The 22,153-nt window shown below is 44.3% G+C and overlaps 3 protein-coding genes across 5 annotated transcripts; 1 reads left to right on the forward strand and 2 right to left on the reverse strand.

Annotated features, from left to right (window-relative positions):
• Positions 1-903: 903 nt before the first annotated feature.
• On the forward strand, positions 904-8,726 carry LOC125543703 (protein RAE1-like). 2 transcript variants are annotated; one of them, XM_048707163.1, is made up of 12 exons: positions 904-1,059; positions 1,970-2,048; positions 2,151-2,237; positions 2,322-2,387; positions 2,494-2,687; positions 3,891-4,032; positions 4,169-4,249; positions 6,298-6,426; positions 7,117-7,194; positions 7,767-7,838; positions 8,069-8,149; positions 8,288-8,726. In XM_048707163.1, the coding sequence occupies exons 2-12, from the start codon at positions 1,995-1,997 to the stop codon at positions 8,333-8,335; spliced, it is 1,032 nt and encodes a 343-aa protein (XP_048563120.1). In that variant the 5' UTR covers positions 904-1,059; positions 1,970-1,994; the 3' UTR covers positions 8,336-8,726. The 2 variants fall into 2 exon arrangements, with proteins under 2 accessions (XP_048563120.1, XP_048563127.1); XM_048707170.1 differs by having other exon boundaries at positions 937-1,052; positions 1,967-2,048.
• Positions 8,727-9,724: 998 nt separating this feature from the next.
• Positions 9,725-12,859, reverse strand: LOC125543720 (putative F-box/LRR-repeat protein 23). Its single transcript, XM_048707181.1, has 2 exons — positions 12,401-12,859; positions 9,725-10,647 (listed from the first exon to the last, which is right to left on the reverse strand). The coding sequence occupies exons 1-2, from the start codon at positions 12,730-12,732 to the stop codon at positions 9,993-9,995; spliced, it is 987 nt and encodes a 328-aa protein (XP_048563138.1). The 5' UTR covers positions 12,733-12,859; the 3' UTR covers positions 9,725-9,992.
• Positions 12,860-13,601: 742 nt separating this feature from the next.
• LOC125543726 (neural Wiskott-Aldrich syndrome protein-like) lies at positions 13,602-16,823 on the reverse strand. Of its 2 annotated transcripts, none has more exons than XM_048707198.1 (2): positions 16,344-16,823; positions 13,602-14,431 (listed from the first exon to the last, which is right to left on the reverse strand). In XM_048707198.1, exons 1-2 carry the CDS (start codon positions 16,729-16,731, stop codon positions 14,421-14,423), a joined length of 399 nt encoding a protein of 132 aa, XP_048563155.1. In that variant the 5' UTR covers positions 16,732-16,823; the 3' UTR covers positions 13,602-14,420. The 2 variants fall into 2 exon arrangements, with proteins under 2 accessions (XP_048563155.1, XP_048563148.1); XM_048707191.1 differs by having other exon boundaries at positions 13,602-14,476.
• Positions 16,824-22,153: the final 5,330 nt, after the last annotated feature.

Consider the following 22,153-nt stretch of genomic DNA (forward strand, 5'->3'; position numbering starts at 1 on the left):
AAAATATACGACAATTTTAGGCTAACAATAGTGATAAGGGCGACTCTGAAAAAAATGTATTAGCAAGAGCAACTCCAACATGCCGACTCAAACGAACGACGCTTTTGTCCGTTTGGGTCAGCCCGACGGACACCCATATCCGCTTTTTTAAACATACTAGTTTTTGGAAAAAATGGGAACAAAATTTGAAACCTGGACAAAATAAAAAATGCAAACACTTTCTGAAAAATTCAAAAATTGGAGCAACTTTTTGAACATGAAATGTGTGAGGAAAATGTTGAATACTCCCTCCGTGAAGAAATGTACAGTAGTGATCTAAACGCTTTTATATATTTTTACAAAGGGAATATTTTTTTAAAAATGAACAACTTTGTAAAAATGGGAACACTTTTTTGAAACATAAAAAAATTGCTTTTATTTTCATCGGTTTATTTTGGACATTTTCCGAAAAAGAATGGAAAAGTAAGCCACGGGCCGATCAAGCATCCGAACCGAGAGCGAAGTCAACGTCCGCATCAACCACCTCAGCGTGCCGATCAAGCCATTTGTTTGGAAGGGCCGAGCCGGGCCGCCGCGGAGGCCACACCCAGCGTGCATCCGACGCGACGCGCTACACCAGCCTATACATCCCTTCAGCGGTTGAGCGGCGGTGTCAAGTTGAGTTGGTTAGGATAGTGGTATCTCCAACCCATCAGGATTTAAATCTTGGTGCTCGCATTATTTTTGAATTTATTTCAGGATTTTCGGCGATGTGCTTTCAGTGGAAGAAGACATTCCTATCAACGACGAGGCGCCTACGGTGACTTCGTAAATCTCAAGATGATATGTCGGCTCAGTCTTTCGAAGATGCTTATAGAGATATGGTTATGTGTTCATAGGGGTGAGGGGCGCGTGTATATGAACGCTTGTGTCTGTACTGATGCTAAAAAAAAGCAGTTGAGCGGCAGCGACCGTCTCCGCCTCCTCCTCCCAGACGACTCGAGAATCCTCCTCCCCACACCTCCCTCGGCGCCACTTCGCAGCCGCGCCGTCACCGACCGCTCCCCGTCCGGCCGTCAGGTAAGCCCCCCGAGCCCTCCTCGCCGCTCCGCTCCGCTCGCGCCGTCTCTCTAGCTAGCTAGGGTTCCCAGCACCGATTCGGCGGCGCTCGCTCGCGCGCCGGGGCCGCGCCTCGGCGCAATGCTCGTCGCCGCGCTGCTGGTTTGGGGGAAGCTCTGATCCGGTGGCCGGCGCTGCTCGCTCGCTCGCTCGCGGTCTCCGCAGAAAATCGGCCGCATCCAGCGGCCCGTGCGAGCTTAGGATAGTTCGTTTGTTTCCCTAACGAGTGCGAGCTTAGGATCCGTTGGTCAGGCCGAGAGGGGCAGCTTGCGCGCGCTTGCGGGGCTACCTCTGACTGATTCCGCTGTCGTGGTGGGGATTGAGTGGTCGGGGTGTAGGCCTTTGCAGGAGCTCGTATTATCACTCGGATCCAGGCATTCAGCAGGTTAACATTTGACGAATTTTGGACCTGCATTGTTGCGGGGATAGCGTTTATGCTGGCTTTGGCGCGGTGATTTTGTGTACGCAAACTTTTGGGGCTCCCTCCTAGTGATTTCACTGTTGGGTTGTGGGAATCGGGTGGTCGGGGTGTAGGCATTTGTAGTGGAGCGATCCCAGGTTTTATGACCAGACATTTAGCCGAAATTTGGACCTGCACTATCGTGGCACGTATCAGGGGGTAGCATTTATTCGGGTTTTGGCGCGACACTTTTTTTGTCAGGATTTTGTGGTGCAAACTTAAATAATGACTTCCCTAATGTTGAACACTGGTTCTGTTACCATGGACTTTGGACTGTCAAAATCATTCGTTTTCGTAGGCTGAGATACTTTAAGTTGTGTTACGTATGCTCTCGTGTGCGTGGGAGACTCCACATGCTGATTTCTCTTACCTGCTTCTCATGGTCACTGGATTGTGATATTTCTTTTCCAGATTTTGAAGGTTCACAGCAGGAGAGATGGCAACTCTAACCAGCCTTGCCTCAAACCCGAATCCAAACAAGTCATTCGAGGTGTGATACTTTTTGTGGCCATGTCTGTCCTGCTTTTATTTTTTGCGTCTTGTCATTCTGCAAATGCTACATGTTCTCTGCAACGGTTGCTTTCAAGTGCAGGTCCTGCCTAATCCGGGTGACTCCCTCTCAAGCCTCAGTTTTAGCCCGAAAAGCAATCTTCTGGTGGCAACTTCCTGGGATAACCAGGTAATTTTGTTTCTGCTGTAATTTTCAGTGAGCTTTCATTATTGTGATGTATCTTACTAGGAGTGTCTTTTGAGTTTTGTGCAGGTGAGGTGTTGGGAGATAGGTAATGGTAACAGTCAGCCAAAGGCATCCATATCACATGATCAGCCAGTATGTTCTCAAACATATTTCTCCTGATAGTACTTTCATCTTACATATTAGAGTGGTTCCTTACCTGTTTACTTGGTATGATGATTGATTTGTTTCCTTCCATCAGGTGCTCTGCTCAGCCTGGAAAGATGATGGGACTACTGTCTTCTCTGGAGGGTGTGATAAACAGGTCAAAATGTGGCCTCTGCTGTCTGGTGGGCAGGCTCAGACGGTTGCAATGCATGATGCACCTGTCAAGGAGGTCTCTTGGATTTCTCAGATGAATCTTCTTGTCTCAGGAAGCTGGGACAAGACGCTAAGGTGCAAGAACAATATTCCTCTCCACCCTCGGTATTCTTTTTACATGGAAATTGAGCGCATATCACCCATGTCTGATCCTAAATTGTTATTTATGGCTGTTTTGCGTTATGGAATTCGTGTTGTTTGTGGTATCTTTTCTGTACTTCATGTGTTTTGCATTAATGTTCACACATTGGCCAATTTTAATGGCGATTTCATGCAATTTATGAAGAAACTGCAATTATGGAGTTTCACAAGCCCTAACCAAATATTGTAGAAGGTCTATCTCAAGCAGTTTATATTTCCACTCATTTTGTATGCCTTCTTTGATCCTGAAGAGTTTTCTACTGCTTGTTGAATCATACTGCCCTATTCTTATCAAAGGTTGTGCACTTTCTGGGTATCATCTGTACTATTTATGGCCGCAGTGAATTTTTCGGCAGAAGTTTTTATAAAAGTAACTGTTGACGTAGAGACAGTTACTATATTAAATGTACATCTTGTGATTAGTGTTAGAAATGTTCGTTTCAAGTTTTATCATCATCTTTATGAAGATTATTTAGGAAGCATCAAGTTAGGTTCTGGCTGTCAGTTTAAACATGAGCACAGATTGAGCATAGGCGATAATCATGGTAGGTAGGAGGCCAGTGACCGGGAACCTTGTGGGACCTGCCGGCGTACCCGTGATAGCAGAAGGGGTGCATGGGACACGACACTGGAATTAAGGCAGGAAGAAACAGAGAAAGAAACATTGGGGATTAGACTTCGTAGCCAATTCATAAAAAATGTGGTTGCATCATTTTGTAGAGGTTGGCCTTAACATATGACTAAGAAACAAAACAAACAAAGACTCTTCCCTAAACTGAATGCTGCAAATACCAAGACACCATTTAGGGCACGGGCTCAGGCTGAAGTCATCTAGGTCTCAGACATGCCAAAACAGAGTGGGACAAGGACAAGCTGAAACTGACTAGTCCTAGGTTTCCCGGGGCAACTCCTGTTCAGCTGGAGGTCTGGATGCGTGGTGCCTTCTTTGATACATGGACCTCATGTGGCACTTCTGTTGTGTGTTCGTGTTGTCTGCTTATTTTCCTTTGTCTGTATCATGCTGAAAGTAATACATTTGGGTTGTGCTTTGATCTTCCTTCTCATTACAACTTTTAGCTCTGATCCTTATGACTTGTTTCTAGTCCGCTGTCAATGCTGACCATCATACTATTGTAGGTATTGGGACACAAGACAACCAAATCCTGCCCATGTTCAGCAACTTCCTGATCGTTGCTACGCACTTGCTGTGAATTATCCCCTTATGATTGTGGGAACAGCTGATCGCAATATTGTGATCTTCAACTTGCAGAATCCTCAGGTAATTTTGCTTCCTAACTGACTATGCATGTGCTCCTTTTATTTTCAGTTCTTTTGGTGGTGGTGCTCATGCTTTTACTGTCATTGACTTATATTTTGAACTGACTGACTTAATTTCATCTCTGGTGTGATGTTAGACTGAGTTTAAGCGTATTCAATCACCTCTGAAATACCAGACACGGTGCGTTGCTGCCTTTCCAGATCAACAAGGATTCCTGGTAATGCCATATTTTCTTGTGTCTTTTACTCTAAGCATACTTCCGTTGTTCGAATACATAACTGGTTGTTACTATGCTTGAAGTTTAATCACATGTTCTTCTCTACCTATCCCATCATAATTACTCCCTGCTTTCTGCGGTTTATAGGGCTTATGTCATTTTTCCCCATTTTATATGTCTCAATTTTATTGCTCCCATTCACATGTTCAGATTTCAAGGTGCATTAAATCATTGCATGGAAGGGAAAAGATAAAACCCACCAATGCATGTAAAAAGTTCTTGTTCATTTATTGGTCATGCATGCATGCATTGCAATTAATACGTTGGTAAACACAATTTCTTGAGGAAGACGAGCCCCATAAATTATTCCACCACTCACCATCTACCTTGGTTGGTGAGATTTTTAAATTGAGCCCTATAAACCAGAAGGGAGGGAGTATTTATGTTGCCTTATGTTAATTTTATCTAGTAGCATGAGTTTTCAACATTAAACATTTGGTCGATATGTTACAACCTTACTTGAATTAGCTTTAGGCTTTGGCCTGCCATCATTTGCTGTGTAAGAGCATCCACAGTGTTACGTTTTGCTGCCTCCAAGGCAGCCTCTAAGGCCATAGACGCAGGCACCATACACTCTGAGAATAGCCTCTAAGCTAAATTTGCTTAGTGTCGACGCTATGCTTGGAGGCTGCCTCCAATTATTTCCATGAAATTAAATAATTTGCTGGCCCTACATGTCATAGAAGGAGACTGCATCGACGCTATGCTTGGAGGCTGCCTCCAATTATTTCCATGAAATTAAATAATTTGCTGGCCCTACATGTCATAGAAGGAGACTGCATCTCATGTCAAGAGGATGAGAAGGAGCCCCTTGGGTAATCAATGTATTATTCCTCGTGGGGACACCTTAGAGGCAGAGAACATTTGCTATAACACTAAGGAATTTTGAGCTGACTCTAACAGCCAGACGTGGGTCCCAGTTTGGAGGCAAGCCAGCCTCTAAGCATTTTGGGTGCCCTAATGGGTGTTGTTCCTTCAGTGATCTGCATTCAAACTTCCTACCCCTCTATTCGGATAAATAAGGCATATTGATTGTGAAATCAAACTTGACTGACTATAAATCCTATAATATGTGATTTAGTGACACAAAATTGATAGCATTGGATTCGTTTTCAGAAGTACTTTGTTATGATTTTGATAAAATATGATAGAAGAAATTTATGGCCAAAGAATGAACCCGAGCAGTCAAAATATGCCTTGTATATCTGGACGGAGGGTGTATTCTAGGAATGTTAATCCAATATAAATGTCACTAATTGGCATCTTTCTAGTTAGTCTCAAAAGCTGCATAAAAGAAGAGGATGCAGTTTACCTTAATGTTTTGACCAACTCCAATTGTGTTGCAAACAATTTCCTTCACCAAAACTGTAGAAACGGATCTTAGTCTATAGCAAATGTCACGAGCCCATCCTTGCAAAGGGGATCGGAGAGGGGAAGGGGGATGAGATCGAGACTTGGAGAAGGGGGGATTTCTTCCCAAGGGAGGAGGTACAGATTAGGTGAGAGGTTCAGAGACTTGACATAATTTCCACACACGCACACCTACTCGCTCCAGTTGGCTATATAGCCAGGCAACACTTGGCAACTCGCCTTAGAGGTGGGTCCGTGCCAGTAGGCAGCGGGGCCCACTGAATCACACGTCCACCGCATCAGGTCCTGATGATGCCGGTGTGACAGAACTACAAATAGTAAAAGCATTCAAGGCTTTAAGCAATTGTTTTTGAACTACAAATCTTTAGATGTGTATGGTTCCGCATTTGCCTACTCTTCATCTGCTTGTGGGTGTTTTTATAATGGGTGGTGGTTTCATCATGGGATTTGATCAATCAAATTTTGCTGTTGCACAATGATCTTTTTCTACATCAATGAACTGCCTATATTGGACAAAGCTGGTCGATACCTGGCAATAGTTTTATTTATTGTTCTTTCCATACGACTTGGTCAAAAGGATTTTTTTACATGTAACTGACACCTGATTTTGTTTAAAGGTGGGTTCCATAGAAGGAAGAGTTGGTGTGCATCATATTGATGATTCACAGCAAAGCAAAAACTTCACATTCAAATGTCACAGGGAAGGAAATGATATTTTCTCTGTCAATTCGCTCAACTTTCACCCTGTAAGATCTCTATCTTGTTCTCTTTATCTCTGTGTCATTCTTCTACTCCCTCCGTCCCAAAATAAGTGTCTCAACTTTGTACTAACTTTAGTACAAAGTTCTAAAGTTAGTACAAAGTTGAGATACTTATTTTGGGACAGAGGGAGTATTTCATTAGTCCACTTTTGCTGTTATGGAAAATGCTAATGGCGACTTCTGTTGAGCTTTAGTCTATATGTCTCCGTCATCATGATTTCTAAAATACCGAAAGCTCGGTTCGTTGTCTTCCACAAGATGTGTTGAGCTTTATTCGATACAGATACCTACCATACTCAAACTAATATAATAACCACTATGCGTGAAGGCATACATATGTTTGTAAACTACTCCAAATTGATCAAGCAATATTTTGCACAAATAAAAATCCCAACAGATTAGCTTCAGTTTAATTGAGCAACTCGAAATCGTACCTATTTGTTACAGACACATCGAAGAGAAGCGTTTCTGATTCTTCTTTTGCTAACTTTGGCATCTTATTCATTGGATTGGTATATGCTTGGGTGATGATACTTTACATCCATTTAGTTGAGTGTTCTTATTGGCTATATATTTCACTGGAAAATGCAACTGACTGGTGATAATTGTGAAGTATGGAAATTCAGTTAGTGAAGTTACTTTATGGGATTTCATGTTATTTACCACTTGGCACAGGTTCATCACACGTTTGCCACAGCTGGATCTGATGGTGCTTTCAACTTTTGGGATAAGGATAGCAAGCAGAGACTTAAGGTTTGTCTATTCCTGTTTTTTTTTCTTTCTGTTTTCCCCTCTTGTTAGCCTATGTTTTCTTGATTGTATTCAATGATTTCAAGATGGCTTTACTTTGTTGTGATCTGTGGACATTGATGGTCTGCATATAAATTCTTTGTGGATGTGCATGCATAGGTGAAATCAACCTGAGCTCAAGATAATAAACTCACTATCATGGCCATGAGCAGAAAAAATATTAGTTCATAAATGTTATCACCAATTCTGATTTTCCCAGCCCTGTCATCCTGCCTTCTTTGGCGTTTAGTATGCACTTCTTTTTATTCTTGATAAAAGCATGTTACACATTTATTACTCAACTGCATGGAACCTCTGCAGTAAGAGGCATCTGTGTAATTTGTGATCAGATAACATTTTAGCTTGTAGACATAGCATACAGAGTGTTGCATTCTGACAGTTGCTTACTTGCTTAGCATAGAGGGCTATCTGGGTGTGCCCAAGTTTTATTGCTTGAGTTTTCTCATTTATCATACACCTTCTGGTGTTTTGCACATAACATATTCTTACATTTGCCCTACACTGCTTCTATACAGGCTTTCAGTCGGTGTCCTCAACCCATTCCTTGCAGTAGCTTCAATAATGATGGCTCAATATTTGCTTATGGGGTAAGTGATGCTTTTGAGTGTCTTGTTATCACCATGTTTTTGGATTGGGTCCAGTTTAGATATGTGACATGTCTGTTATTTTTCCTGCACCTTATTTAATATGCGGAAGAAATCAGCTCCTGATGTATCAGCTCGATAAATAATTCATGTTCCTTTTGAACTGCTATCTTGTCGTGTCCTCTGAATTCCAAGTTCTGAATACAACCATAATTATCATTGCTGGGGAGTAGGTCTGCTATGACTGGAGCCGTGGTGCTGAGAACCATAATCCTGCAAATGCAAAGACATCCATCTATCTCCACAGTCCCCAGGTAGTCTTTGAGTGCTGATATCACTGTGAAATTCCCCTTATATTTTCGAGATCATGGATATAATTTGACATCCATTCCTGTTTTTATTTTATTTTATTATGTTATCTTTTGGCACTCAACTTGCCTCATTCTGAACAGGAAGCCGAGGTGAAAGGAAAGCCAAGAATCGCAACAGGACGGAAGTGATGGCATCCTGCCTGCTGAAAAGTCGATAGTTGTGCAAGAGATCATGTATATTCAAGGGCCTTGTTTTGCTCGGGCCTTGCCTTGACGTGTCCTCTGGATGTTCTTGGTTCGGCCACCTGTTAGATGAAAAGTCTACTCCCAGCAACCAGTGATAGGTTACTTAGCCGTAGGTCGTAGCACATAGCTGTTCCTGTAATGCATAGTTGTCCGAAGGAATGTTTTCCGGTGTTCTTCTGTTGTGATATAGTCAGGTCAGTGCGTAGTCTTTTGAAAAGGAGAAAGTCTTCAGTGCCTTGTATGTGGTGTAGATCTTTGGAAATATGGGCATGATATTTGGTGGAGTTATTCTGACACCATATATATAATATATACCCCCTCCGTTCTAAATTACTTGTCTTGGATTTGTCTAGATACGGATGTATCTAGACTCATTTTAGCGCTAGATACATCCGTATTTAGACAAATCTAAGACAAGTAATTCAGAACGTAGGGAGTAGGAATTAAGTTATTAGCGGCCTGCGCCAACTGAAAAAGATGTAAGTTATTAGCGGCCTGCGCCAACTGAAAAAGATGTCCAGTTTCGGTCTCTGATGTCTAAAAACTGAAGGTAGCGTGAGCTGACGCCAATGCACAACTAGATTTATGAGGAAGGTTCTAGTATGTACTGGTACCATGCTGCAAATACATGTGACATTTCTGACGATTTATGGTTTGAATCTTATTTACAACGTATAAAATTACACTGAGCATGTTCGTGAACCCAGTTTATCTAAGTTGTAAGTCGTGCCAGCCGCAAGTCACTTTGGACTTGGAGCATGGCCACATTGAGCATGCTATGTTTTACGTTTGAAAAGAAAAAAAAATATGGCTAGAAAAATTCCGATGTATTTTCCGATGCCTATATATAGATGTGTAGTGTATCTATACAAGTTTCATCAATATATGTGTTTGTATGTGAGACTACCAAAAAGACAAAATACATGCAAAAGATTGGCTTGTTTTTGATGTTTTGGGGCTGGATTCTTTTCTTTTATCGTGCAGTGTATTATTGAACGAAAGTTAACAGAAGCATAGCAAACATCCATACATATATCCGTGTAAAGAAAACTCTTTTCGAAACTTCCAAATGCCATTTTCGAGTTCTTTAACATAATGTGCTCCAAAAATCCGTCCTTCAGTACCGGCCACGTCACAGTTACGTTTGAGTGGCAATAGTTCCACAGAAGTCTCATCTGTCACTGGGTGCACAAGCCGGCATTTCATTATTGCAAGCAACAACTACACAAGCTTGTGAGCTTTATGCCGTCAGTTTAAACAGATTCAGCTCAACACGATTCGATAACCACGACACGGGCAAACACCAGGACACCAACCTAACACAACATAACATTGGTGTCAATACTTAATTTACAGGATTTTATTGCGTGATCAAATCACAAGTGCAGCATAAATTACAATCACAGATATAAAGCGAACCCAGTCTCACAGCGAGAGTAGACCAGTTAACACACGGGAGACACAAACATACAAGAATTGACCTTCGATAATAAAGTGTGTGAACCCAGCTTCAAGAATCTCAACACAGGTAAAGACCACATTGTTTCGGCACCAAGTTCCCGTCCTTCCACGTGAGAACCCGGTCCTGGTCACAGCTCCTTCAGACATCATCGAACACGTCATCATACATGTCAGCATCGGAGCCCATGCCGTCGATATAATCATCCATGTCATCGAAATCAGCATCCTCGTCGTCGGTGACCACGTCCAGCAGATCATCGTACATGTCGATCTCGATGTCGGAACCGCCGGGGTAGTCATCACTGATAGTGAGGTAAGCCCGGTACTTGAAGTCGGAGATGGGGTCCCGAGGAAGCCTGAGGTTCCCGATCCTGGCGCACTTGGACCTCAGGGCGTCGTCCATCTGGAGGTTGCAGCAGCGGCGCACGTCGAGGGACTCGAGGCGGGGGCAGTGGTCGAGGATCGCGGCCAGTCCGGTGTTGGTCAGGTTGTTGCCAATCAGCTGGAGGTCTCGGAGCTCAGGCATGCTGCTTGCGATCCCGAGCGCTCCCGTGTCATCATCCATGCCCTCAAAGGCCGCGAACCCCCTTTGGAGGATCGTCCAGCGCTCGTTCAGCCGAAATGATTTCAGTTGTGGGCAGGCTCTGCCGACTAACTCGCACACGTTGCTGTTCAGTGAGCAGAATGTGATCTCCAGCTCCTCAAGCTGAGGAAAGCCCTTGACTGCCTCTGCCAGCGCCTCGTTGGATACTTCATCACACAAGCTGAGTTGAAGGCTCTTCAGCGAGGGTGCCCTGCATTGAGACATGGCAAGTTCTTATCTAACACAAACATTTAAGCTAATGCGAAACCCAATCATGCTTCCAAGCTCAGGACAAGAAATAACACTAGAACAACAGAATTGATTGAAATAACCATGTGAAAGTAAAACATTCCATGCTGTTAGATTCATCATAGTCTTCAAATAAGTCTAACTCTAGTCACATGCAAATGAACTTCAGCATGCAGTTCTAAACAAAATACGACATGACTTGATACTGTATCTGAAGTCTTAACTCTACATATCACATCTAGTCAAACCATTAGAAGAAGAGGACAACGAGCCATGTTTTAGGTGGTAAAGAAGTGGGATCTGTTTATTTCAATGCACCAAAAGATCAACACAACGATAAGAAAATAGCAACTCTGACTACCACTACGCTGACCAAGCAAACAAATGGTCACACGAATATGGAGTTATAGACAGCTTAGGGGTTTTGCTTTAGTGAGGGGATATAACAGTTGCAATACCATAACAGAAAGTAGCCAGTAACAGTTTTACATATTTATCGTTTCACTGCATAGTTGTTGATTGATTGTTAATACTATGCGATACAGATTTACACCAGTGGTAACTGGACGGGCATTCAGTAAGGCCCTTAATTTTTTGTATACAAGGAAATGTTGTAGTGGTGGCTCCAACAGTATAATCAATATGAACCAATTCGAGTAAATGATGATTTGAACCCAGGCAGTGGGCCCACCCAATATGTAAGCTAACTATACATGAAGAGTGCAGGCACACTAAAACGTTCATCCTGAAGTACATGAGTTATTTTGGAAATATTCTGATGGATTGTTGGATAAAAGTGTGAAAGTTTCCCAGGTTGCAAGTTTCTGGATAAACTAAATGCAGGAGAGAACTGTGTACAAGTGAAAGGTATTGGAAGATGCATGAACCAAAAACAGTTACTGGAAGATTAACAGAGAAATCTGCAGCTACCGAAGGCAGGATTGTCAGAAATGCCAAATTCCATCATGCATCAATCTTGCAGTGAAACTGCCTACATCTTTATCAGAAAAGAATGGTACTCAACCGTCAAAGTGATCATTTGGTTTTCTACAGACCTTTTACAGCAAGTAATCTGCTGGAAACCAACAGAAAAGTTCAGATGGCCTTTCCCCCTGTAAAGTCTCCATGCTGAGACTCACCTATCCTTGTATGTTTTAGGGATTGGTCGGTCCCTATGTTACATCCAAGAGCACAATGATACCCCCATTCTGACCAGTCCCAAAAATCCCGGTCTTAGCTGAGATTAGTGGGAACAGGCCAATTCCCTCCAGGAAAACAAACCTTCAGTGTGCTACTCTATATACATTTTCCGGGTTGCTCCACATTATACCCCAACGCTACGGAATAGACAGAATTTAGCAAGGCACATTGAGTCGCACAAAGACATAGCACTAGAGACTCATGTGATATGTTACAACTTGCAAGCAATCTGCCGTTGGGTACCATTTTACTACTTCATCCAATTTTGTCAGGTTACCAAGAAATTTTGTTTTAACTTGTCAAATCAAACAGCAGAAAGGTCCATTTCCAACTAAAGAATACAGACTTATTTCCAGTTCAAGAGTTCTTCTATGCATTTTAATTTACCAGCAACCGTCCGTCTAACTGAATGAATAAATAAAGCGCCGCATCAACAAATTGGGGGAAAACAATCCCCATCGTATATGAGAGAAATGGGCATGTGAAACAGGAAGGGGGGAGCCGTCGCGAGCGACCTGCCGGAGATGTAGCTGAGGAGGGCGTCGGTGACGAAGGTGTCGGCGCAGAAGGACTGGAGGGTGCCGGCGGCGCGGTCGACGGCGGCGCGGGCCATGGCCTCGGCCTCCTCGGTCTCGAGGATGTCCCCGTGGTGGGTCATGTCGAGGCGGCGCCACAGCGCGGGGTCGCCGTCGGCGAGGCGGCGCCAGGCGCGGCACGCCCGCCCGGCCCCCGTCAGGATGTCGGCCACGTCCAGCTTCCCGAACACCGCGAAGAGCGCGTCCGACGGCATCCCCGCCCAGTCGCGGATCTCGACCTCGCCCTCGCCCTCGCCCGCGTCCTCCTCCATGGCGGCGATGCGGTGGGGCTAGGCTAGGGTTTGCCGGAAGGGAAGGGGGAGGGGAGGTGGTCGGCGTGGGGGTGGGTGAGGAGGAGGACGGAGAGACTTCACTCACCAATCATGCACCGGTAATTTTTACGGCCCGCTCCCAAAAACACAACAATGTATGCCTCACAGATATTTACCTACACTAATAAATGTGCACGTGCAACTCACGTCTCAACTATTGCACATAAATTCATGTGATATAGGAGTATATTTTAAATATGGATTTAAAAAAATCAAAAAATTGAAGACATCACAATGGAGAAACTAGAGAACAACAATATGCATTATTAAAGCACACCACTAACTCAAATTGCCTATTCGAGTTTTGAAGTGAAAGCACAAGTATGTCTAGTTACAAGGAAACATATTTAAAAAAATGTTACATGTCACTAAAAGAATTATTCAGAAGTCCCAAATCCCGTTTCTCTGGTCCCCATGAACGCTTACGCTAAACTCTAACGAAGTCGTTCAGCAACTGTCATTGACTATTTATCCTCCTCATGTTTTCTCCAATACCAAGGGCAGCTATCACCACAAAAAAAATCCACTCAAAAATGAAAATTCGGGTGGAGTAAAATGAAAGTTTAGGTATATATTAGACAATGGTAGCATGTCAACACATAGTGCAATGCATGTTTAGATAGTTAAGAGATTATATTTATAGGGGCATGAAATTTCATTGAAGGAAAAATAATTGAACCCAATTTAAATAACCTATATAAATACTTCTAAAAAAAGGCTTCCAAACAAACACTAAGAATTGCTCTATTCTTCAGGTCGCAAGTATTCTGAAATACAATTGAATCAGAACTCTAAAAAAATTAGTAATGTTGAAGACAAAATGTTGATCTGAAAATGTGCCAATTTGGTTATTCAGAAATTGTGTTCCTACAATAGCAGCATACATAGATGAATAGCACGATAGCATCCTTATTCAGGTTACATTATTCAGAAATCTCTCACCACCAATTACTCGCTTCAGATTGTTGTCAAGCCCATGGATGCCGCTGATGCTTGAAACAAACAGATATAGCAGCCATGTCTGCAAGATGGCATGTTGAACTAAAATGCGGATAAAGCAAAAAAAAGATTATGATATGTTGAGTGAACTCAAAATAAATAATAACAAAGCCAAGGCACATAAAAATAGATGGTTGTATCACAAAGTATGACCCAAGATGAGGCAATAGAAAAATTAACGTTCAGGCAATATAAACCCCGGGAAGAGAAACTTAGCTTACCTAAAAGAAAAGTTAAGCACATGAATTTACCAAGATGAAATTTGGAGCTATGACCATTAGCAAAATCTGTATACATTAGAAATTTCACACATTCATGTTGGCACAAGCTACGGTAGCAATAATTTATAGGCACTGGAGCATGCTGATAAAAATTAAAAGTAGTACGGTAGAACAAAGGTAAGGACGTAAGGTGAATAATTTTTAGAAGAAATGGTTCGGTGCAAAGGTCATATTAGTCCATTGAGTAACTGCATTAACAACCTCCAGATTCTATCAGTCATGGACTAACAACAATAATAACACCCATTGGGCAGTGGCTAGATAAGTAAGAAGAGGCAAACCTGAAAGAGTGTCGCGGAGCCACGGGGATGTCCTTGGAAGAACTGGTTGTTGGGAGCATCCATCCAATCACAAACTTCCTATTAATTCATAAAGCTTTCACCTCTGTACGTAGGCCATATTCACTTGCAGTGGTAAAAAAATAGAGGAAACAAGTAAGCACATTCTAATCTACAGTACTCACATTACAGTCCACTGTTTAAAGCCCTCAACTTTGATAGGAAACAACTAATTCCAATAAGCACATTTTGAATATTTAAAAAGTTATAAATGGATATAAAAGAAACTGCAAATTAGGTGACAAATAAGAAAAATGTTACATGCCATCCACACATCGCATGCTCTATATTGTGTCATTTCATTACCAATGTTGGCTGCAGAACAAGAAAAAAACAGAGAAATTGAAAATGATATATGTTCAAAGGAGATGAGTAATACAGTCTATAATTCTATATCATGTCCAATTTTGTCATATATGCATGAAGCATATAGTCTAAATCCCAACTTCAGTTGCCCAAAAGTAATCTAAATTTGAGTTTTGTCATGACAAGAATTATAGTACCTCTTATATCAGATCAAAGATAAATAAGTTCTAGAATACTCACTGGTAAACTGTTGTAGATGCATTAATGAAAAACAAAAATTAATTTGCAGGGTTATAATACAGTGATAGAATAAAGTTTTTTTTGAGCAGAACTGCATGAATACACACCACACCTCCTCTAACTTCCAAGTGATTTCCAGGCTTGCCCCCAACTCAGCTGACAGCATATGTGAATCTTTGGGGAAAATACCATACATAAACACGAAAAATAGTACCATGATTGGCAATGCAAGCCGTACATATGAATTTGCTAGGCCAATAAACAAGTATGGAAAGTAGATGATATTGCAAACAAATTTCAACATCGATTCTCCATGAACATCATCTTCACAAACTTCACAAACCTGAACATTTACAACTGATGTGTCTAGATTTGTTTACTACAAATAATATACCCATTCCTTGTTATCTTTATATAACTTTCTAATGCTTTCTTTCAGTGTAACAACTAACACATAGTAAATTTACTACCCCCGTCCGCCTCCTTGTGCCTACTCCTTCTGCATCTCCAGGCTACCAAATTTGATGTAGAAAATCAACTGCAAAAGTTCCAACTCCCTTCTTCAAAATCTATTTGGCCAGAATCTATCTAGCTCCTGGGCATGGTTTCTTTTGGTAGATATTTGTCACTTTTAACCTTTTACATATGTATACATGGTATATCATTGGACATAGTATAACGATATTCACCAAAGATACGTGTTAATGTTCTTAACTCTCTTCCTTCTAACTGGCATAATGTGAGAAAATGTGCATGGTTCAGAAAAGTGATTCTTCCCTGGGAAACTTTACTCCATATCTAAAACCAACATCAGTGTTCCAATACATTGAGTATCATTTCTTACTTATATCATTCTGTGATGTAAGCTTTTCAATTACTATATGTCAGTACAGTCTTCGTTCTGAACCATGTCCAGGAAAAATCCAACGCCTTGGATAGCTTAGAACTTGAGTAAATCATTCACACTGTATGGGATGCCTTGTATCTCTGGCTGGACGTTTAATTGATCTGAGGTCCTTTCCCAAAACAAAAAGGAGATAGCAGCCATCACGGAGAGGAGGGATGTAGTTCAGCCAAATAAGTTAACATTCTTTCTTAGTTCAGATAAACATGCTCTAGTCTTGAACGACATTAGCTAAGAAGAAGTAGTATAGCAAAGAAAACATGGGCAATCAACGTAGCTTCTTTAGGTGATACGAAGTAGGTATAGATAATAGCAAGATATGTGCCTCTAATTTTTTTAGCAAGGTCGGACGTGTGGAGTAAATTATCAAGCACATAACTGAACATATATATAACAAAAATAGCAAGACCGGACGTTTGGGGTGAATTAGCAAGCACAAAACTGAACATAAATATTTTCTCCTTATTAATGATGATTGCTTACGGGAAAGGATATGCCTGTCCTCGACGCTCAAATTGGTGAGGGATTCGTTGTAGAAAGAGATCCCCTTGCATGTCGTGGGAAGCGTGTAGCGGACGCACGTTGTGGGGAGGCAGAGCCGACACGCACCGGCAACGGCCAGGGGTGGAGGGGGGCTGCTCACGCTCGCGGCGGCGGAGAAGAGGACCGGCTGGAGGCGGACGGCGGGCGGCGGCAGAGGATGGGCGGGCGGCGGCGGAGGATGGAGGCCCGGCCGTGGAGCGGCGGCGGAGGAGGGCGAGGATGGGCGGGCGGCGGAAGGCGGCAGAGGCCCGGCAGTGGAGGCGGAAAACGGCGGCGGAGGCTTGGCCGTGGATGGGCGGGCGGCGGGCGGCGGCGAAGGCCCGACCATGCTCTGGTCGTTGGGAGGAGGAGGTGCGGGGTGTGGGAAAGGTCGTCGTGTGGGGGTTCGTGCGTGCGTGCGGTGGGCAAAGGTCGTGGTGCGGTGGGTTTTTCGGAACGGGTGAGCTTAATTGCGCGGCTTGTTGTGTTAAACACGGGAGGATTAAAGACCATTAGATATTGTAGATGGACGGATAGAATTGCTTGGATCTCCGCCTCTTTTTCTTTTATAGGGGTAGTAGATTGTAACTCAATGGCATTGGTGGGTAATTAAAATATAAAACGTGTTTGATGTTTTGGAGGAATGTAGGCCTTCAGATTGCAGGTTTGGATGGATAGGATGACTTGGTTCTCCGTCCGCTCTTTCTTTTATAAGGGTAGTAGATGAGTGTTTGTGTTAAATTAGTATACCGCATCAACCACACTTATTTTGAAACGAAAACGGTATAATCAAAACCCGTGTGTAGTGAAAGAGAAAAAGGTGATCTCTTTTGTCAAGAGCTACTAGAGCTTTCCGGTGCCGTACTTCCGCGGCTCCCCTTGCTGCCAACCTCTTGGTTGTCGTTCGTAGGGGGGCAGCTGAATCCCACGCATGCAGATCATGTGGTTTGTAGGGCCCTGATAGCTTTGGTTTTGGACGCTCGATGTCATGGCTAAAGCGAGGGCGTCGGCCGCGTCGAATAGGAAAGCTTCGTGTCCTTTCCCGACATGGTGCTCCGTTCTTTGATGGGTGTTGGATCCGGGTGTTAGTTTGTTCGAATGGGGATGGTGTGGCCGCGACATCATTCCTATGGTGAATTTGTGTCCTCGGTTTCTGCCGTTACGATGACGTTTGCTCTGCATCGACGCGGAGGACAATAGGTTGTTTAGGATCGTGTGCTGGTGTTGTTCTTTGTTGGCGACAACTAGGAGACGGTGGATTCATGGTTCAAGGTTGACGGGTCAGGTTTCCTTCTCTGACATCGTCGCGCGAAGGTGCCAAATCAGGAGTTCGATGGTGCATCTAGGGTGCTACCCGGTTAGATTCTTTCAACCGTAGTGGCTTCGCCTTTGGCAAGCTACTTTGATCCAAAAGGCTGTATATATGGAGAGCTCTTCGGCATAAAAAAAGTTTCTTTAGAATGAAATTATATGGGCGTACGCAAAAGTTTCAATGCCCCGTCAATGCACATTGTTATGTAAATCAAACTATTATTTTTTACAAAAACCATATGATTGGATTAGGAATGCGAGGAACTCTTATCTCGTTGTTTTTTAGAAAAATGTTCGCATATTGAAATAATGTTGATGCATTTTGGAAAATGTTTACCTTTTTATTTAAAATGTGTTCATATAATTATGAAATGCTTTTTCCTGTCTAAAAAGATGTTTGTAATTTAAAAAGTATGCCTTTTAAAAAAAGATCATATGACTTAAAAAGTGTTGATATGTTTTAAAAAGAAAGCTCATGTATTTAAAAGAAAATCCATTTTAGAAGTAAGTGAGAGTATGAGGGTCGGTGTATGAACTAGGTGCATGGTCTAGCTTGCGGAGGGCGGCCCTCACGTCGAGCTTGACTGGATTAGTTTTAAAAGTTTAAAGCATTCCTTTGCACTAGTGTGGTTCAATGACAAGTGTATCTTGCAGTAGCTAAAATCGTTGTCTTGAGATTAACCACATTCAAACACCTTGAGATAAACTGGATCTGTGAGGGTTGAACCATGCTTATGATGCTAGGGGTATATGCTTTTTTTTTCATTCGTTGCAACACACGATCATTTTTGCTAGTAAAAAAATATCACCAACGATTTCCGAGCCATACTCTTGTAAACGGTCTGTTAGATTTGAATCCCGTTTGTTACCAACGATTTCCGAAACAGGTTGGATTTGAATCCCTACGGATTCGAATATTTTCCCTCTTTCCTTATACTAGTATATTCGTAGGTTCGGTTGTACTACCTATGATGATGTAATCTACGTATATAAAACAGCACCAAGCACCGTGGTAGATCGAAGGAAAAGAAAGAAAAACGGCAGAGCCATGGCCATGGAGCGATGCTTGTCCACAGATGTGTTGGCGGAGATCCTGCGGCGTCTTCCGCCGAGCAGCCGGCGCCGGGCACGCCTCGTCTGTCGGCGCTGGCGTGATGTCGTCAACGAGCATACCACGGAGATGCAAAGCCGTCCCAAGGTCCTCCTCTGGAACGTCAACTATGCTGTTGCCTACGTCTCCGACGATCTCTCGTCGACCGCGACGACAGGGAACTCCACCCAGATATGGAGGACCTCCGATCCTTGGCGCCATGGGTTCAAAGGCATGCAGCTAGTCGGCACCTGCAACGGGCTGATCTGCTTGTGCGATAACACGAAGATTAAAGGCGGGGCCATCACCCTGTTCAACCCCACCACCGGCGAGAAGCTGGACGTCCCGCCGCCGCCTGGTGTCGGGTACCATGGCCGGCAGAAGTGGGGCGACGCGTACAGCTTCGCGTACCACCCGATCACGGGGCAATACAAGTTGGTGCACGTCCCGGGCAGCTACAAAGGTGTCTGCGAGTTGGATGTTGTTTACGTGCGCACGCTTGGGGAAGCCATATGGTGGAAGGTACCAGTCGGGCCTGGCAATGCGACTTGCAACCTTGCCGCAGGTATCATCAGTGTCGATGGCATAACATATTGGGTTAAGGTTACAGCAGACAACACCACGAGAATAGTGGCTTTTGACCTAATGACCGAGTGCGCCACATCTACCACACGGATACCAGCCCCACATGATCACTACCGCCTGACGGAGGTCCACGGACGGTTAGGATTCATTGCATGGCCTTATGTGTGGGTTCGGGAGGGAGGGCAGCGATGGACCCGCCGGTACAACTTCAAGGAAAATATCCCCTGGCCGCACTTTGTGTACGGGGAGTATGTACTCATGTGCACAGGGTTGTCATATTATGGACACCGGCCGGAAGTCAAACCGTTGTCGGGCTGGAGGCTGCTGTGCGACAATGTGATGCGGATCGGACACCAAGACGAGGGGATGTTGGTTGCCAAGATGAAGCGCGAGGGTAGAAAGGGCTACTACGAGACGTTTGCCTATGTCGAGACCACTGAGCCGCTAAGTATTTACACAATAAATCATTAAATATATTTGAATAATAGAACACTTGGTTACCTCTATGGTGAAAATAGTTAGTTTTAGTACTATATGAGACGTTGTTTTAGTTTTAGTTACACAAATTATCAACTCATGCACCTACACGGTCTAGTAAATTAGGAAATGGTTTTTCAATTGTGAGATTTACAAATTTGAGAATAAATTATGTACATCATTTGACATATATAAATACTTGGTTACCTCTATGGGCGGTGCCAGGTTCGCCAACAGGTTAGAACACTTGTTACCTAAATGGTTTTTCAAGTGTATGTTGTATAGGTTCGCCAACATGCTTCATTGTCTACTTGGTGGTTGGCATGCCTTGTTATAGGATGCTACCAACCGAGCAGGTCAGAGGTGATCCGACCTGTGACCAAACTGACTTGAATCTAAGGGGTCGCGCGCTTAAGAGAAGGAACATGTGAGGTTCGATCCGACTCCACGAGTCAGATGTGATCCTACTCGGATTCGGATCCAGGCCGAACAAAATTTGGACTTTAGGATCCGTGCGAGGCTCAAGTGTTGAGCCCGAGACAGATGCCTATATATAGTGTAGGTGTGGCATACGGTTTCAGTTGACCGTTTCAGTGCTGTCACTAGGGTTTTCCATGTGTTGCAACTAGTCACGTCCACTCACCGCCGGCTGTGTGATTGAACTTAGCAGTTCGCCGCACAGTGTTCCTCTTGCACGCGAAAATACCGTTAGAGGCGGTGCACTTGCGCTGTTCCAGCGAACCTATACATGGGATCCGATGACCGGTTGTTCGAGGAAGATCGGACGAGGAGAAGACAAACACCGTGGACGCGCTGCCCCAACTCTTCTTTCGCTGCACGGCACTACATGTTTAGTGGTAATGATCCGTGATCTATCTCTGCTAGCATGTTCTTGGATGTTTCGCGGATAGAAAATTTTTATTTGCAGTCTACGCACCCTAACGTATATCCCAACAAGAAATACAGATTTAACCACCAGAAGGCCTGCAACTAATTTAATTTACCCGTTTCTCATAGGGCCATCACATTCAACAAATACACCTCCTCCAACGTGAAAACCACGCCTGCTGCTACTGCTTCCGCCTTACACTGCAAACCGAGCAACCACCTAAAACAAACGACACGCCTTGTGTCAATATATAGACTCCTCTGATCAAAATGTTGTTCTTTCGTTGGACAGCCGAGCTTCCGAATCTGCCGCCAAGTTCCTGAGATCCATCCACAGTTGTCACTCACACCTAGAGTTTATGTAGGGCTTTTTGACAAAATCCTAGAGTTTAGGTAGGGTTTCTTGGTTCATTGAAAAACACTAGGGTTGGATTTTGATTGAGGTGAGGAGAAAACAGGCTCTCGCGACCGCGTCGCCCCCGCGGGCGACCGGCCGCACCCCCAGCGCCTCCTTCCCGAGCACTGCCCCTTCCCTCCCTTCTTGGTGCTGTCGCTGGCATCCGGCGCCAGGCCTGGCCCGGGCGGCACAATTGTAGCAACGACCGCACCACTTCCCTCTGCCGCCCGAAGCCGTGCTGCTGCCGCCATCGTGGTCGTGGTCGAAGCCACTGCCGTGCTGACGCCGTCTTGCCACCAACTGAGCAGCCGTGAGCATCAGCTGCTCATCCGCCCGCTCGCCGCCGGCCTGCGCGCCAACGCGACCTCTCGTCGAACGCCTTCAGGCGGCTCGAAGCCTCCTCGAGCGACATCTTCTCCACGTCGCATAATTGCTCCATCCCAGCGACGGTGGAGTAGAGGCGGTCGGGGACCGAGTCCAACAATTTCTTCACCATCGCCGGGTCCTCCAGAGTCGACCCTAGCCCTGCGTAGCGTGCTACCATGCCGGCAATCTTCCCGGCGAACGCGTCCAATGTCTCCCCGTCCACCATGCGCAGCTGCTCGAATTCACCGCGAAGGGTGGACAGCCGCGCTGCCCAGACCTGCTCGGCTCCGAAGAAGCGAGTCTTGAGGCTGGTCCACACTTCCGCCAGCGTCTTCTTCGTCTACACCTGCATTAGGATATCTCAAAGAGCGCGCCGAACAACATTGCCATGGTCACCTTGTTCTTCTTGTCGTCGACCGCCGTGTTGCTCGCCGGCGGCACTGCCTCCCACAGACTCTGGGTATCGAGAATCGCCTCTGCCTTGATCGCCCACACAGTGTAATTGTCCGGCATGAGCATTGGCATCGAGAACGACATCGTGCCCCCTCCGACGCCGTGCTGGACAATCGCCATGGCCACCGGTAGAATCTTACCAAAGCTCTGATGCTAATTGCTGGCACCGAAGCCTTCCCCAAGCTCACCTCTCGTCACTAACAC

The sequence above is a fragment of the Triticum urartu genome, chromosome 1 (assembly GCF_003073215.2).
Source record: "Triticum urartu cultivar G1812 chromosome 1, Tu2.1, whole genome shotgun sequence".
NCBI classification, from domain to species: Eukaryota; Viridiplantae; Streptophyta; class Magnoliopsida; order Poales; family Poaceae; genus Triticum; species Triticum urartu.